This window comes from Alligator sinensis, unplaced genomic scaffold (assembly GCF_000455745.1).
Source record: "Alligator sinensis unplaced genomic scaffold, ASM45574v1 scaffold395_1, whole genome shotgun sequence".
Taxonomy (NCBI): domain Eukaryota; kingdom Metazoa; phylum Chordata; order Crocodylia; family Alligatoridae; genus Alligator; species Alligator sinensis.
Genome location: NW_005842232.1, coordinates 427,736 through 446,242, shown reverse-complemented (window position 1 = coordinate 446,242; position 18,507 = coordinate 427,736). Strand labels below are relative to the sequence as shown.

Below are 18,507 nucleotides of genomic sequence, written 5' to 3'. Positions count from 1 at the left end.
CAACACAGTACAGACCCTGGGCTTCCAGAAAGCAGACTTTGACTCACTCAGGGAACTGATGGGTAGGTTCTCCTGGGAAGCCAACAATGTGCCTTTGTTGTGAAGCAGGCCAACAGCATACTGGACTGCATTAGTAGGAGCTTTGCCAGCCAATCATGGGAAGTGATCATTTCCCTCTATTCAGTGGTGAGGCCATATCTAGAGTACTGTGTTCAGTTTTGCCCCCCCTCCCCCCTACAGAAAGGATGTAGACAAATTGGAAAGCAACAAAAATGGTTAGGGCATTGAGGCACATGACTTCTAAGCTAGGGACAGGCATTCAAAAAGCCTGAGCCTAAATTGATTCAAGCTTTGCATGTTAGTCTAACCTGGCCAGGCTATATCAGTTTTGTAACCAGACAGACATCCCAGAAATGCAGGCCCATGCCTGCAGTGACTCAAGCTAGAAGCCAGGGCCACTAGAGCAGCCCTCCCTTCCCTTTCATAGAGCTAAGATGAGGGGGGCATGGCCAGGCCCCAGCAGGATGCTGCAATTAGGAAGTGTTCCCCCCTTCCTAAACAGCCCAGCAGGGAATGTTTATCATATCACCTCTAACTCAGTGTTTATCACCCCATTAAGAAAACAGAGGGATGTTACCTGCCATCTGTTGATTCTACCCTTGTCCCATGTGCCACAGCTTGGAGGTAGCCAGCATGTGGTCTGCTGGCTAATGCTGAGAGATGTCTGTGAGGGAAGGGGGAATGCCTGCTTAACAGAGAGTGTGGGGGGAGTAGAAGCCAGACAGATGCCTGCAGTCTCTGCTGGAGCTGCAGCCAGGGAGCAGAGGGGAGAGGCCAGCCCTGCTGTAGAGCAGAGAGCCCCACTCAGTGCAGAGAGCATGCTGGGATGCTGGGAGAGTCTGATTTTATTTAAACCAGCAAGGCGTATGGGACCCTGTAAATGCTATCTGTCTGGGGACTATCAGAGCATTCAATGGTACCCTGTACTAATGAGTGCCAGAGATTAAATGTGTACTATAGTGAAAAAAATAATGTTATTCGTTTTTAATTTGCTACCTTTCATCATCATTGGCTACTCCCCTTGCTCCTATGGCTTAAAACAGTATTCAGGGATATTCAAAAAAACTGGAAGGTCACAAATTGGGTGATAAGTCTGTGTTTGTCAGGGTTGATTGCAGTTTTACATAGAGTTTAGATTATAATTTGTATGGGATGGTTTGGATAGGGATGATCCTGCCTAAGGCAGGGGGGTGGACTAGATGACCTCTGGAGGTCCCTTCCAGCCTTACTTCTCTATAACGCTATGAAATCTTGACATGAGAGAATTTGCATTTTTTACATTTTAGGGACTCCCACAGAATCTAAATGGATCTGATTTTAGTACAGAGGTAAGTTATATTTTTTTCAGGACGGAAACAATATAAACTGAACTTCAAAATAACAAGCTAAACTTGGGCAGAGTAGAAAAAGTATAAACTTGGACACAGTATAAACTGTATAAAAAGCAAGGAGTATAAATGTTCTACAATACATTGCTTTCAAGTGATGCTTTTTGTTAAATGTGTATTAATGTCTCTTTTCCTAACCATTTAGGGTTCACAGTGAAAGGAAAGTTGTATTCAAGCTGCCAGACTGTCAATCCATATATGCTCAACATATGTAATTAGTGACTGTGCTAACATTGTATTGTTGCACAAAGAAATTGACTGGAGCTGGGATGACTATTGCTGCCTAATAAAAGCTTATCTCTTTATGCCATTTCTGTACCTAACAATAGTGAAGAAGAAACAGACAATTATTTTCTTCCTAAAATTACATCATAGAGCTTTCCAGTTTTCTTGACTTGAACTTCTTTGAAGCCTGCTGCCCTGAGAAGGTTGCTGTACTCGGTTGATGTTTTTTCTTTCCCTTCAGCCTGTACGAGCATGTTCAAAGAATAGACCTGGGTATCCAAAGGTCCACTTTTGTCTTCATTCAGAAGTGTTTCAACCACCAGTACTCCACCCCCTGGTTGAATAAAGAGATTTAAAACATATGTTGATTTATAAATGGACAGAACCAAAGCTTATTTTCCAACTTCATGTTCAGTAACTAATCACTTAGAGACCAGACTTTACTAAAAGTACAATCATGTGTCATTGCTATAAAAGCTAATAAGATATCATTAGGAGCTGCATGCATCATTCTATTACTATGTGCCCTACAAAACAGACAGTGAAGGGAATCAAATAACTATGATTCAAAAGTAATTTATTTTGGAGTTGTGATTACTCAGCACCTCTAAAGACCAGGTCCTAAAAGCCATAATTTCAAAGATATTTACAAACACATAAATATTCAGACAGGTACCTAATGATAACCCAGTATCTAACTTGCATTGGGAGAAAAGGGCCTGATTCAAAAAAGTATTACAGCTGTTGAATTCAAACCACTAATTCTGTATCAAAATGTCATCTATCTTCATCTTTAAGTTCATGTGAAAATCTACCTCCATATGTGGATAGTGAAGTGGCCAAAATTAGAACCACCTGTGATTATTGTTTCTATCATCATCATCATCATCATCATTTTTCTTGTTGTTTAACTTGGTCATCACAAATTCATCATGCACTAAAAGCCCTTCATCCAAATGGCTGTTTAAAATAATACCTCAAACAAATGATGTGTTAAGTCCCTGTTTTTCAAAGAGGAAAACATACCAGGCTTGCAAACTTTGTGTATTTTTTCAAGGAGATGCATGCATTTGTCATCCGGCCAGTCATGCAGGATTCTAGCCAAAATGTAGAGGTCAGCTTCTGGAACTGGATCTTTAAAAAAATCTCCTGTACCAAAAAAACCCCAAAACAAACACCCCCCCCGCCAAAAAGGAAAAAAAATATCTAATTAGGCAAGCATTTTAAATTCATGCATTGCAAGCAGTACAATTCCAAAGCTGTTCAAGGGAGTTGGTGGGAAGCCATGTTTTTTTCCTGATTTTTCATGTTCCTAATCAATGTTAAGTAGTCACTAACACTGAATAACAAAGATGGAAATGCAGTCTGGCAGTGTGGGGGATGTTTGTTCCTTTTTGAAAGTATGGCGTTCAATATTAGAGCATAAAAACATTTAAAAGAGATACCAAATACTTTGGAAAATATTTTAGTGTTTTAAAATTTCTCTGAAGAAATTAAAATTAATGTGCATAATGCAATTAAAAAAGGTGTAGGCCTCTTCATAAAGAAAAGGTTAGTTTTCACTTAGTTGAATATCAACTTAGTTCAACTTAAAATAGCCTCCAATCTAAGGAGGCATTAATGACCTAAAGGGCTAAGGACAGACATTCAAAAAGCCTGAGCCTGAATTGATTCAATCTTTGCAGGTTAGTCTAACCTGGCTAGGCTGAACCAGTTTGTAACCATACAGACATCCCCTCTGGACTGAAGAAATGCAGGTATACGCCTGCAGTGGCTCAGGCTAGAAGCCGGGGGGCTAGAGCAGCCCTCCTTTCCCTTCCACAGGGCTAAGCAGAGGAGGGGTATGGCCAGGCCCCAGCAGAACACTGATTAGGGAGGGGTTCCCCCTCCCCCATCACTGCTGCTGACCAGTGAGGGAGCTGGCAGGGAGTTACACGGCATTTACTTACACAGCAGGGAGTTGCACAGGGAGTTCATAGCATTTATTAGCCCATCAAAATGAAACAAAAGCTTCTCTCATTGGTTCAATCTCTTCTTAAACAGCTTTTTCCAAGGATGAAATGGAGGAACATTACCAGCTACCTGTTAGCTCCAAAAAGCCCTAAGCCAACATTGTCCTGTCTACCTTACACAGACACCACTCAACATTAACTAGCATACCACATGCTGGCTATGGTCCATGCTCTGGGAGAGTGGGATACCTGCTTGAACAGGGAGTGGTGAAGGGGGACGGGGGCAGGAGGAAGCCAGGCAGAGGCTGCTGTGCCTGCCATCTCTGCTGGAGCTCCAGTGAGGGAGGTGAGGGGCCAGCCTAGCTCTCTGGAGCAGAGAGCCCCGCCCAGGGCTGCAAAGCATTTGGGATGCTGGGGGACTCGGGTTTAAATTAAACCGGGGAGGGATCTGGGACAGACATTGCATAAGCCAGTTTGACCAAAATCAGTTAAGTCTGATACCACATTCAACCAGGTTTATCTCAAGCTGGTTTCAGCCACTTTCAAACTCGTTTATGTGCATTGAACGTCTGTTCTGCTACAGGTTTAAACCAGTTTCTGATCAACCAGTTTATGTGTAATGTCTGTCCCTACCCCTGATGATTTACTGCCAGCATACTGAGCAAATCTACCAGTACTGGATAGTTGGTAATGCCCTTTGCATATCTACTTGGGTACCAAACCCATATTGGCATTCTCTCTTTTTCTTTCTGTCTCTGTGCTGCTGGACACCTGTCTCTGTCACTATCTCCTTGTATGCTTCACCTTCTCCCATCACAGTCCGTGGATGTATATCACCTGTCACATTTCTCTTTGTTTCTAAGTCTTCCCTCCTTATCAACTTCTTTACCACTGGATCGCTTGTCTCAGTTATGTGCTTTCTCATTGCAGAAAAAAAAAATTGTTTCTATTTAAATAGTGAAATAATGAGCTACCTCGAACAACATTTCCCAATGCTCAGTTAACATTACAGTTCATAGAATCATAGAAGTAGGGTCAGAAGGGACCTTGTAGGTCTTCAAATCCAACCCCCTGCCTGGGCAGGAGGAAAACTGGGCTCAAATGACCCGAGTCAGGTAGGCATCGAGCCGCTTCTTAAAGACCCCCAGGGTAGGAGCCAGCACCACTTCCCTTGGAAGTTGGTTCCAGATCCTACCCGCCCTAACTGTGAAGTAGTTCTTACGGATGTCTAATCTAAACCTACTCTCCAACAACTTGTGGCCGTTATTCCTTGTTGGCGCTAGGAGAAACAAGGTCTCCCCCAAACCCTTCTGGTCCCCCCTAGTGAGTTTATAGATGGTCACCAGGTCCCCCCTCAGTCTTCTCTTGTGAAGGCTGAACAGGTTCAGGTCCCGTAGCCTCTCATTGTAGGGTCTGCCCTGCTGTCCCTGGATCATGTGGGTGGCCCTCCTCTGGACCCTCTCAATGTTGTCCACATCCCTCTTGAAGTGGGGTGCCCAGAACTGGACACAGTAGTCCAGCTGTGGCCTGACCAGTGTCGCATAGAGGGGGAGGATCACCTCCTTGGCCCTATTTGAGATGCACCTGTGGATGCACAATAGGGTCCGGTTAGCCCTGCCGACCATGACCTCGCATAGTCGGCTCATGTTCATCTAGGAGTCAATGATGACTCCAAGATCCCTTTCTGCCTCCGTGCTCTCAAGAAGGGAGTTTCCCATCTTATAAGTGCTGCTGGTTACTACTTCCCAAGTGCAGCACCCTGCACTTGTCAGTATTGAAACGCATCCTGTTTTTGTTAGTTCACCCTTGCAACCTATCCAGGTCTTTCTGCAGTCTCTCCCTCTCTACTAGCATGCCCACCTCACCCCAAATGTTGGTATCATCAGCAAATTTGAACAGGTTTCTTTTCACCCCATCGTCCAAATCTCTGATAAAGAAATTGAACAGCACGAGCCCAAGAACCGAGCCCTGGGGGACTTCACTGCCCACTTCCCCCCAGGTCGAATATGACCCATCCACCACCACCCTCTGAGTATGACAGTTGTCACATATATTTTGGGATTTTGAAAAATTTGAAACCTATTACCTGTTAATTTTTATAAAAATCTGTATCTATACTAGGTCAAGACTCTCATTTATATCTATAAATAAAAATGAAAGTCTTGACCTAATGGAAGTGGACACAACTGACAGGCCCCTGAGCATGACCAACAGGAACTGGTTGTGCAAGGGATTTTGAGGACTAAACACCTGCCAGGGTCTCCAGATGGAGGATGAGTGACAACCTGTGCAGCTAGGCAGCATGTAAACTGTTAATTGTTTTAATACTTATTTTCTTTGAAATGCTTTTGCTTCTGAATGAGTAGTATTTTGCTTTATGCACTGGAAAACTTTTTTGCTGTCTCTAACAGGTCAGGACTGCAGAGACTGAACTATGTCATCAGAACTGCTAAGGCAATCCCAGTGAATTTCAGGGGTTTGCAGCCAAAGACCCCAGTCTGGAGGGAGAGAATTAGGAGACTGCACACCAAGGAAAGTGGTATCTGAAAAACCAAGACCTAAATGAGGTGCTCTCAGGGTGACAATGAAAAATAGGTTCTGTGATATTAGCCTATATCTCTTCAGATGTAACATGGGCATTCTTCTGCACCTCTACAGTCCTACTACTACTCTCAGCTGTATTTCACTCTAGACCTACCACAACTTGGGGAAGCCATATTTGTACCATGTCTACCATATGATATCAGAAAAATGTTTTCTCCCTTTCTTTTTACATTGTTGCTTAATAGGGCATTTGTGTGTGCATTCTTGCCAATGTATAACTCAGCGTCACCCCAGTGAGTAATCAAGCAAAAATGCTTATATTGCTAGTTAAAATCCATCATAAGCATGATCCCTCAACCATTTTTTTCTCTGCACATGAACACACACAAAATGAACCAACTTTACCTTCATGGAACATTATCCGATGTTCCTCTGGGGGTATAAAACGCTCCTTTGCCACTTGTGCCACTTTAGGTAGGTCATAAATTGTGACTGTAGAATTTGGGTACAAAGAAATACATTCTTGGGCCAAGCCACCTGCACATCCTCATAGGGAAAGTAAAATAAGAGGTGTTTAAAGTTCAAATACATACATGGACAGAATTTTATATCACATCATCCTAAGAAATATGGACTGCAGTGAATTCAGCCTCAGAGCACCTTGTAAGTTAGGTTTTATTATCCATATCTTACAAAACAGGAAACTGAGATGATTTAGGGATAGTGAATCTTGCAGCTATGCAGGGGGCTGGAAAAGATTACCCTTGACATCCCTTCCAACACTATCATTTTATAAAGTACAAAAAAGATAAGTGACCTGCCCAAGGTTTCTCAGGAAATCTCTTGTCTACTCTGAAATACAATCCAGATCTCCCAACATCCAGTTCTGTGTTTTTGATACTAGACTCTAAACAGTTGTATTTAAAAAGCAATGAAATTTGATGCAACTAAAACTGGTTAAATACTTGCATACAAAGAGATTTATTTTTCTCTTTGAAAACCAGTTTTCATTAAATACTCATTTTTTGTTTCATGTGTTAAAAAGCAGTCCACAAACAGTTATTGATTTTCTTTGGGTTTTGCTTTTTATTACTGAAAACATAGGCTTCTCTAAACAAAAACTGTAGAAAACTGTTGGATAGCTAGTCATAACAATAAATATTTAATTCTTTTTCATAAAATCTTGACCTTTTAAAAAAAAAAGAGAGAGAGAGCTGGATCTGTCCAAAACTCCACAAAACAAGGATGTCTTTAATTATGATCCCTACCACCCCCCTACATCTTGAAATTTTTTCCACTAGAAGTAGATATGACTAAAAGCCAAGGAATAAGTGGCCTACCATGTTAAAAGTCACTGTTAGCTATAATAAGACTAATAATTCTTTCTCCAGCAGTTAGGAAATCTTTTAACTTAATAATAATATGCAGAATTTATGTAGCCCTTTTCATACATAAATATCTAAACAGATAATGAGGTCATTATTGATATCCCCATTTTACAGATGGAAAAACTAAGGCACAGAGTGATGAAATGATCTGTCCAACCGCAGTTCCAGGAACAGACCCAAGATCACTTCTCTCTTCTCAAGGCATAGAGTATCATAATTATCATGCTGGCTGTAGCAAGAATCTTCTGAACATTTTTCTCCAAGCTGTCTTAATAAAACTTCTATATACCTCCCATTGCATTTCTAACAAAGAATAATGTTATATAAGAGAAATGCCATATTCATCCATGGCCAAAATAACCAGATTATCTAAAGATGAAAGATACAAGGGCTGCCAGTGCATTGCCTAACCTACTGTTCACTATTCAAAATAGTATTCATGGGGCAATATTGTTCAGTATTAGATTTTGTTTGGACTGTAGAACAAACCACAGAAAGGAAAGAAAGAGAAAGGGACTGTGCATTGACATTCACCTTAAGTGGCTTTCATTTGATATGGTTTTCTCAAGGTTTTATATTAATGTTTTGCTCCCTTTAATAACAGACCCTTGAAAAACTTAACACTAAACTGGCTGCTCTGCTGTGTGTTTTCTGTCCGTCATCCTACAAGCATGGGAGTTAAGTACTATGTAATTAGTCATAAGCATGAATCTCTGTGCAGTGATTATTTAACAGCAGCTTGATGCAAAAAGCACTGTAATCATTGGAATGATTCCTACTAACTCCTATAGATTTTGAATCAGATCCAAAAAGAGCATGGAAAGATTTTTCCTACATGGACAATGAAAAGAGAAAGAAGGATGGATGGGGACAAATTAGAACTCATGGCAAGTCTGACAACTTCTACAGCTTCCTTTAAATAAAGGCTTGATACATACAGCAACCAACAACACTTTTGAATTCCCTTTTAATAAAAATACTGAGTATCTTTTGAGAAGTAGAGAACTGAAATCCCAAAGCAACAGCACAATTGTGCAATCTTCTAGGCTGATGGGAAATGGCAGGAGGAAGTAAAAACTTGTAATTAAAGTTGCAATGCGACAGTTTTGGAAAACTGCACTGTTCTGACCACATAGAGTTTCAGAATATGCTTGCTTAAAATTAGAATTAGATTGAATTTTCTGACATTTATTTTCTATGAAAAATTACTGGGTACGTCTACATGAGATGCTCAAAGCGCAGTTGACTAATCCTACTGCACATTAGCTCATTGTGGCAAAACCAGGCTAATGTGCTACTGCACAGGAGAATTAGTCTATTGCGCATTAGGATCACATAAAAGATGTGCACCAGTACTACTGCACAATAATGCTGATCGCGGCGCATGAAGTTAGTACCAATTATTATAATAATAATAATAATAATATGAGTAATTAATAATAGTAATTATAATATTAGTAATAACACGTACTAACTTTATGCACCGTAATTATGGTGCATTAATGCACATGTAGACATTCCCACTGAGTATCAAAAAGGAAATGTTCTGCGATGCTACTGTTTGAGTGGTGTTGTAGCCATGATAGTCCAGGAATTATATTGGACAAACTTTCAAATACCAAACGACCTGAAGAATACTTCTTTGTATTCAAAGGCTCACCTAACTTTATCCCAACTATGCAGTTGGTCCACTAAAAGATACCACCCACACAAATCCTTGACTTTTGCATATTTATGTCCTATTTTGTTCTGACAAAAACCTTTTGACCACTATCTGGCAAATGTAAATGCCTGGTTTCCTGCCAGCTTGCTCATCAACATCCTACCTCTACAGTAGCCTGTACAACAGATTTGTGGGATTGCCCGGGTTCCTTGACAGCCCTGTGCAGTGGAGAGCTTGGATCTTCCAGGGCTACCATTGACCCAGGATTCCCAGGGAAAGCAGGAAGATTCAGAAACACTAAAGCATTCTCACTGAAGGAATGACTGTCTGTTTCCAAAACAAGATTTTGTCTTTTAATTCTTAATAGTGATGAAATTATTTTTTGCAAAAGCTCAATATTTTTTAAGGATTTTCAAGGGAAGAAGAAAGTATGTTCATGGAACATGATTCAAGTAGGTACTTCTGTCCTGAAGTCTGTGAGTTTTCTCACCATGACTGATTTAGAACCAAGAACATGGAAGTTATGAAAGAAATTCACTCAAGAAAACTTTATCATCTAAGGGAGCTTCATAAACCAGACAGGGAGGATGAAGCAACTGAAAATATCTGCTGAATTCTGACAGTCATGTTTCTGGGCTGAACTTGCTGTATATTGGCAGAGGTTAGTTTCATATTACTCAAGGCTCCAATAAAAAGTTATCCATATGAGTCAGAAAATCCTTGCAAGGAAAAATACTGTCTGTCTGGAGACTAATGAAAGCCTCTAAAGTTTGAGAGATGAGTGTGTCCAGGATTTTGTTTCTGTTTTCTACATTTTTGAAAAATGGAAAAGCAAAAATAACCCACTCCCCTCAAAAAAAAACCACCCTGAAAAAATCCAAAGCAACCAACAAAAATCCAAAGCAACCAACTAACCAAGCTTCCCACTTAAGGAAGTAGAGCTGAAGACTGCCTGGTGCTACAAATAATGACAGGAGTAAAATAGAGCTATAACAGTAACGCTGTTGGGGGTCAGAAGTGAATAGGCAATTTATCAACCTAAAAACACTGATTAAAGTGAAGGAGAAGAATAGCCTGGAAGCTGCTCTGGCAGTATTTATTAAGCAATGGAAGAAGAAAAATATGAAAACCTGACAAATCAACAAGGAGGAAAATAAGCTGCTATTTAGATATATGATGCTCTTAAGACAAAAAAATAATTTAGCTTTAAAGTGGTTTTACCATTCCCATATCTTTTTTTCTAATCTCCAGCAAAATATAAAAGTCTCCTCTTTTGATTTACTCAGGCAATCAAATCTGTCCTGCTTTTCCACTACTCCAATACTTCATGCATGCAGTATTTTTTCATAGCTTAAAAAGGAGAAATGTCAATGTTGTAATGACACTTACCTCCTAGATCATAAATGTGGGTGAAAGGTGAAAGGTCAAATGCAGCAATTACATCTCTACCACATATACTCCATATTTCATTCAAACCATACATGAATTTGATCATCTCCTCTTCTGATCTAGTCATATGACAGAATATTATTTGTAGAACAAATACAGTACGACATGCTGTCTATAGTTTAATATGGGGCGGGCAAAATATGGCCCACAGGCCAAATCAGGCACGCCAGGCACTTTCAACCAGCCCACAGTGCCCATCAACAAATTGTGCCCTGCCCAGCACTTCCATCCACAAAGGTGGGAGCGAGGTGCCCACGCATATGCACACCCCCCAACATACCCTATTGCACCTTCCTCCCAGCCTCATGGGTGGAAGGGCCCAGCCCCGCCAGCACGCAGCTTCTGGGCGGGGGTCCAGCCACCCCCATCAGAACCTGCTTGGCTTCCCCAGCATCCAGCTTGCTCTGGGCAGCAGGCAGGGAAGTGGCAGGGCAGGGCAGGGGTGGTAGAGCTGCAGCTGGGCAGTGCAGTGCAGAGCCCATGCCCAGGGAGGTGGTGGGAGTGCAGACCTCGGCTGGGCAGGCTGTGGTTATGGGGGAAAGTGTGGGGTGTGGGGACCCCCCACATTCTCCCCCACATGGAGCGTAGCCTCCAATGTTGGCAGCAGCCGCAGGTGGGGTACTCAGGGTGCTCATGCCCAGCGCAGGTGCTGGCATCTGGCAGGTCACAGTTTCAGCCAGCGCTGTGGGCAGGAGTGAGGAGCGCAGCTTGCTCAGCCATCTCTATTGCAAGGGCTCCATGCAGCACGCCTGCACTCACACCGGGGAAGTTCTGTGCTGGAGCCAGCTGCCTTCCTCGCCCCTGCCATGCACTGGAAGTGGAGGGAACTCCACCCCCTGCTTCCCCTGGAGTCTAGCATGGGAGCATGGGACTTCTCCCAGTGCGAGTGCGGGAGCTATAGGCATGCCACACAGAGCCCCCACAATAGAGGTGGGCTGGGCAAACTGTGCTCCTCGCCCCCCATCTGCAGCACTGACCAGAACCACACCCTGCTGGGTGCCAGTGCTTGCACCAGGCCCAAGTGCCATAAGCCCCTCCACCTGCAGCTGCTGCCAGCAGCAGGGGCTGTGCACCATGTGGGGGAGTGTGGGAGGATCCCACACCTCCATCCCTCTCACATCTCCCACCCTACTCCCACAATCTCCACTGACACATACACACCCGAATATACCCTATGCCCCCCCCACACATAGTCGTGCCCCCTCACAGCCCCCCCACACTCCCCACACCTCACCATATACCCACACCTCATTATACACATCCCCACACCCTACTATGTAAACACCCCCAACCACCCCCCTACCCCACACACACAATATACAAGAGTAAGATTTTATTTTTGAGTTATTATGCAATCACCTCTATATACACTATGCAAAATGAAGCATGACAAAAATATTTTTTGTAATAAAATTAAAAGACGTTATAGTAGGTGTTTGGCTTTTAGCGTATTATTTTTTTTTTTCCGGTTTTAAGATGCAACCCCCACTCCCCCCAAAAGGAGTATTGGGGAGGGCCCAAGGGCAGGGACTTCCAGTGGCAAAGGTCAGGGGTTAGGGGCGGGACTTTTGGTCCCAATATGGCAACTGGGAGCAGGGCAACTGTAAACGCAGGGCTACCCATGTGGCCCTTGACAGCTCACCAAAACTCATTAAGTGGCCCTCCAGCCAAAATAATTGCCTGCCCCTGGTCTAGTATTACATAATTCTTTTATAACTCTTGACTTGAATATTAAGCTCTAACTATTATCCTGTTTGCACAGTAAGGTATTTTTGACACTGCAGAATGTCATTTATATTTCTATAGCTTAAAAAAAACAACAAGAAATGTATTACCGTAGGTAAGGTAAGAACCTTTTAATGAGGAAGTAAAGTAAAATAGTTAATGCACTTATCAGTTACCAATTTTTTGTTGCTAAACCTAATGGCTCCCAGATGTTTTTAAGTCAGACTTTTCCATTGTAATGAATGGTGTCCATGACAATTTTTTCACAATGGATTGCACATACAAATGTTGTGCTTACATAAGATGATGAGAAGCATGCTGCAAATCCCAGAGAGCTTCAAAACAGGACACCACTGAAATGGAGGGTACTACAGGATTTTTCATATGAATGGAACTAATTATCATAGCATTATCATATTTCATAATTGAAATTAATAGAAAACCATCATCCACATTAAAGATAAGCATACAACTCCCAGCATTCTATTAATTATTACCTGTAGACAGCCCCAAAGAGATCTTTCGATGAAATGCCAAATGCTCTCTCATACTGATTTTTCCCTTCTCTTTAGGACAAAAAAAAAGGTAAAATCTTATATTTTATATTTTAAATTTATACTGATTATTTTTTTTTTTGGTCTTAACTGTCTATAGCTGTTGCAACATAAGCTTATTAATATACATATTTCATCATGGTACAAAGGAAGTACTTGTGTCAGTGCATATATGGTTCTTTTTCTAATCACCCTAACCACCCTGAAAGCCATACTTGGGAGTCAGGAAAGAATTTTACCCCATGGTTAGATTGGTATGCACTGTCCGGATTTTTGCCTTACTTTGTAGCTGGTACCTCTTGAGTATATATTGACAATATTTTATAGAAGCAGGACATTGCCTGCTGTGGTTCCCCTGGTTTACCTGTGGAAGGTCAGGGTGTTACATCAATTTGGTGTCAGGGTTGAGGATAGTCTTATGGAGAGTTTAGATAATGGATTTGTATGGGATGGTTTGGATGGGGCTGATCCTGCTTCAGGCTGGGGGCTGGACTAGATGACCTCTAGAGGTCCCTTCCAGCCCTACTTATCTATGAACCTGAGAGCCTTACAAAAGATTCTGAAAGGAAAAATATGTTTCAGTTATTGTTATTGCATATTCATACTGGGGCATCACTTAAAGTGAAGAAATGCAACTGATATTTTTTATACCAAAGATTGTGGGCGAAATCCCCACCTGGTGTATATTGACATAACTGCATTAGCACCCACAGTGAAGCGGATCCAATAGAGGCTGCCATCCCTCTTCATTTTCTTCTGCTTTTGCAACAGAATCCATTAGGGATTGTGCAGCCATCCATCACTGTCACTATTCATTATCATACTTCACTGAGGGCCTCCTTCAGCAAAAGCTGTTATGATTAACTGCCCCTCCTTGGGGCACAGAATATAAGCATAGTAAAATAGTCTGTTTCTGGACTCTTTAGTGAATTCATCCGCTGGCAAAAATGAGCACATGCAATAATAATAATAATACTTAGTGCTACAAAGTACTTTCCAAACAATTAGCACTCAGTATCTTCATTTCCTCTTGTTTCCCCAGACACTTTTTCAGAAGCAGCTTCACAATGCAGCAAAGTGGTTTCTTGCAACACTGGAGCATAATTTTGCACCGTGACATAAGCATGCCTTTTCTTACCTCACAGCATCTGTCAAGTAGTGCCAGCATAGGTAGACAGTCTTGGAGTAGTACATCATATTATGATACAGAGACTTGGGACTTGCTTTTGCAAGGTAGAGGTTGGAAAGTTCTGTGTTTCTGTAAAAGACTAAAAGAACAAGAGAAGACACATTGGCTAAGTACAGACAGTCAAAAAGCCCAAGGTGGAATACATCCTATACTCACAGTTTTCTCTAAAGTGCATAGCTGGAACTGATAATGAATTGAACTCATGTTCAATTTTCACTTGGGAAAGGCAGGCAGAGGCCTGCACTGCCACAAGCCAGAAGACAAGGTGGACTTAAGCACTCCTCCCAACCTGCCAGCCATCAGGGAGCCCAGCCCAGCTAAGAGGGGACCATCACAGGGGCACAGAAGGGAATCGGTGAGGCTTTATTCACCAAGGTGCCCCCGGGGGTTACAAGAAATAATGGCCACAAGCTAGCAGAGAGCAGATTTAGCCTGGACATTAGGAAGAACTTCTTCACAGTTAGAGTGGCCAAGGTCTGGAACAGGCTGCCAAGGGAAATGGTGCTCTCCCCTACCCTGGGGGTCTTCAAGAGGAGGTTAGATACACATCTAGCTGGGATATTTTTCAATTTAACTTAATCCACTTTGAAGCTATAACAAACACTTATTCTGAAACAAGAACATCCATATGAGAAAGTGTTGGAAAGCATTGAATTAATACATTCATACCCTATTTCATCTTGGAGTAACAAGCCCTGAAAGAGGATGTTATAATACAAGTTAAAATGCTTAGATATTTATATTGTGCTAGTGGTCTCTCTATTACGTGGACATGTAGCAGTAAGCACCAGTACAAATACCATATTTACTTAAATAAATGACCTTAATTATAAAATGACCCCCCAAATGATTAGATTCTATATATAGAATATTTATAAATTTGTTATAATTTTCCAGGTATAGAATCTAGTAACTGAAGGTTTGCTTTGAATTGGTCTACCTCCCACTGCTACAGCAGAGAAAATTAACCTGGGGTGTCAGGTAGGCCTTTGTACTCTGCTTCCTCCCAACTTTTTCCCCTAGCAGCCCTTTCCCCATCTCCTTACTCTCAGACTCACCCACTTTTCTCTCTGCTCTAGCCATTCAGCAGCTGGGAGCAGGGGAACAGCCAGCACGAAGCTTCTGGATGCTGAATGAACAGAACTCGGGAGGGCAGGTTGGAACAGAGCCCCCTCACCTCATGGACCTGATCCAGCTCTCCCCATGGTAGCTGGGGGAGGCCGAGAGGCAAGGTGGGGGACCTTCTCCCTCAGCTCTGGCCATTCAGCAACCAGGAGCTCTGTCCCCTCCCACATCCTCCTCCCTCACTGACAGCCCCAGAGTTGCCTCAGGTAGGGCAGGGCTGGGGAGAGGGATGGTTCGGCAGCCTTCTGGAAGGCTGCTGAAGCACCCCTCCCTGTTGGTCTGGGCTGCTGTAGGCTGGCTCCAACCCCACCTCTCCCTCTCCCACCTCCTTGATCCAACAGTTGAATGGGGAGAATAACTCTAACTCATGGCACTTTACATAAAGTGCCATGAGTTAGAGTGGTTCCCTAACATCTGTCTTGTCCATGGTTGTTCATTGAACATCTTGCACTCTCTCATTCTTTTATACCTTCTTATCCAGTGGTGCCCTAACATCTGTCTGTGTCCACGGTGTTCATTAACCATCTTGCACTCTCTCGTTCCTTTATACCTTCTTATCCAGTGGTGCCCTAACATCTGTCTGTGTCCATGGTGTTCATTGAACATCTTGCACTCTTTCATTCCTTTACACCTTCTTATCCACAGGGTAATTTAAATAACCTCTGAATTTTGTCTCATAAGTTAAACTGTTGCTTAGTAGAGGGGGGAAAGTACTATGTACAGGTACTTGTTTTATTCTCTTAGCTGGCCACCATCCCAGTTCAGTTTTTAGAACTCTATTGCAGCAGAAGTCATGTTGCTGCTCATGTCTCATTCTGACATTTTTGTTTTTAATCCTACAACTCAGCTTCCCACCTGGTGTTAAATAAAATCTTTAAAACCAATCTTTAGTCACATCCCTTTGAGACTGTGTTACCTCCTTCACTGTTCAGTTCGACTCTTAATAGCTTTAACCCCACACAGGTATCAAGTAATCTTTCCATTCCAGTGGTACTGGTGCCCAAACGCCCAGCAATGACATCTGAAGATAGGGGCTCTTCTGACTCTAGCAGTAGATCAAATACTCCCAATTCACAGGCAGTAAACATAGTCTGGAAGCAAATAAAGGAGCATGAGGCTGAAATAAGAGGAAGTATTATCAGCAGCTATATTGCTGATAAGCAGCTATTGATTACCTATCACCTATTGATCAGCAGTTTGATATGCAAGAGTAATTTACAAAAACAATGATAAAACCCCATTAAAATGTTTTCTAGATAAGAAAATGCTGTGATTGACCTGCAGTTGCTTTGAGCACTGATACCAGTGCTTGATTTGTACTGCTTTTTTTCATTTCTGTTCCTTGTTGACTGCTATCAAATAAATACTTGTAGGTGAAGCCCAGGTATTGTGTATACATTTTCTTGACTTAATAGGATTAGAGCAAACCCCAAATCCCTGTTCTATAATGAAAGGGTCAAAGAGGTGATATATTAGAAAAAAAGAGGAAAAAGCCTTGTATACGAAAGCCAGAACAATCCTGGAACCTTTTGACATACCTACATTGCCTAAGCTCAAGTTAAACCACATCACTTATGGCTAACAAAGTCATAATTCTTAGATTTTATACACTATTTAAGACAAATCCTTTTAAAGTGCTGTAAAAAGGGTGGCAATACTAACCCCATTATTGTCATAGTACGTTATGAATACCCCCAGAATTCTCCCAGTCCCTTTCAGAGATAATTCTATGCAGCCTGAAACTAAACTATTTTGAGATGCTTTTAAATTGTGTTTTGATCACAAATTTGAATGGTGTTGGCCACACACCACTTCCCTGAGTGCTTACAAAACTCTGCTGGAGCTAGCTCATATTTTTTCCCTTTCAATGACAGTTGAGAGGAAAGTCTTTGAGCATTTCTTCCTATGACACCTGTTCTTTATTTTGCCACTGTCCTTTGACAAAGCAGGATATATTACCGACTTATTGAAATAATACCCTGAAGAATTCTTACAAAAAATATAGATGCAATCACTAAGTTTCTACCTTTGCTTTCTTCCCATAATGGTTCTGGAAAGAAAAGTAATAAACTAGATGAGTTCCCCCCCACCTATCAATTAATGTAATTTGCCAAAGTATATAATTAAGCCATTATGTATTGTCTGCTACTTAGCAACTATAGATAAATAAAAGTCACTAGAGACAAGAATGCTTTTCTAAAACCTCATTGCTTGATGCTGGGTATTGCAAAATCTAACCCAGAGATTTGCATCCAAAGCAAACGTCTAAAACAAATTCTCAGAGAAATTCTGTTGTGAGCAATTTTATGTAACAAAACCTTATTTGTAGGGCTTTATATTCAGACAGCTCAAGTAAATACTCAATTTGCCCAAACCTCCTAAAATCAGGGGATTACAAACAATTGTTCATAATGGTCTGTGACATCTCTCTGAAATTTTTCTAAAAACTTCCTTTATACCTATTTAAAACTGGGATCACTTTTATTCAGTCTACTTCTTTCTCATGGTTTTAATTAAGCCTGTAAAGGATATTTGAAACCGTCTACCATCCTTGTTTTAGCATCTTATCCAAGTGTTTTTTGTAATTCTTACCTTTGAGAAAAAAAATCCATGGTTGTATTGAAATAAGATCTGAGGATAATTAAGGTCTTCTGCAGAGTCCATTTTCCTTCAATACTCTGTGAGAGATCCTCTAGGCTTCTTTATTTAAATAAGCCTCTTTCCCACTAGGCACAGATCACTCTGGGTAGTTGACTTAATCTTATTAGTTGTGAGAAAGCAAAGCTATGTTACAAAACACATTACTCAAAGAATTTTCTTCATACAGTTACTTCTCTTAGGTTTATCATTGTTCTTTGAGTCTCTGTTTTAAAGGAGCAGAGTAGAGAAGCGCTGGCAATTATACTTGAAATAGCACTTGAAAATGAAAAATTACAGAAAGTGAAATAGAAATAATTGGAGAAAAGCATTTATAATATCAGAACTTGAATTCTGCATACAATGTTATGGTTTACCAAGTGTTAGGAGAATAGTTCAATTCATGTTCTTACTGCAGACTTGTTAAAAACGCAAGTTTGTCCTTATTCTAAACTAGTCTGCATTAGTGATTCTGGCACCAAGATGAACCTTTAAACTACTGATCTTTATTTATTTCCAACCCAATCACTGGACTTCTTACTCTAAATTTTAACTGTGAGTGACAGTGAGACTGAAGACCAAAGAGGCCATTCCAGTCATAACTCAAA

At 41.4% G+C, this 18,507-nt stretch overlaps 1 protein-coding gene across 1 annotated transcript; it reads right to left on the bottom strand.

Moving 5' to 3' along the window:
• Positions 1–1,570: 1,570 nt before the first annotated feature.
• On the bottom strand, positions 1,571–17,926 carry ASMT (acetylserotonin O-methyltransferase). The gene is made up of 8 exons (XM_006027311.2): positions 17,855–17,926; positions 16,179–16,353; positions 14,087–14,216; positions 12,892–12,960; positions 10,610–10,728; positions 6,575–6,715; positions 2,700–2,822; positions 1,571–2,007 (listed from the first exon to the last, which is right to left on the bottom strand). The coding sequence occupies exons 1-8, from the start codon at positions 17,924–17,926 to the stop codon at positions 1,796–1,798; spliced, it is 1,041 nt and encodes a 346-aa protein (XP_006027373.1). The 3' UTR covers positions 1,571–1,795.
• Between the last annotated feature and the right edge of the window lie 581 nt (positions 17,927–18,507).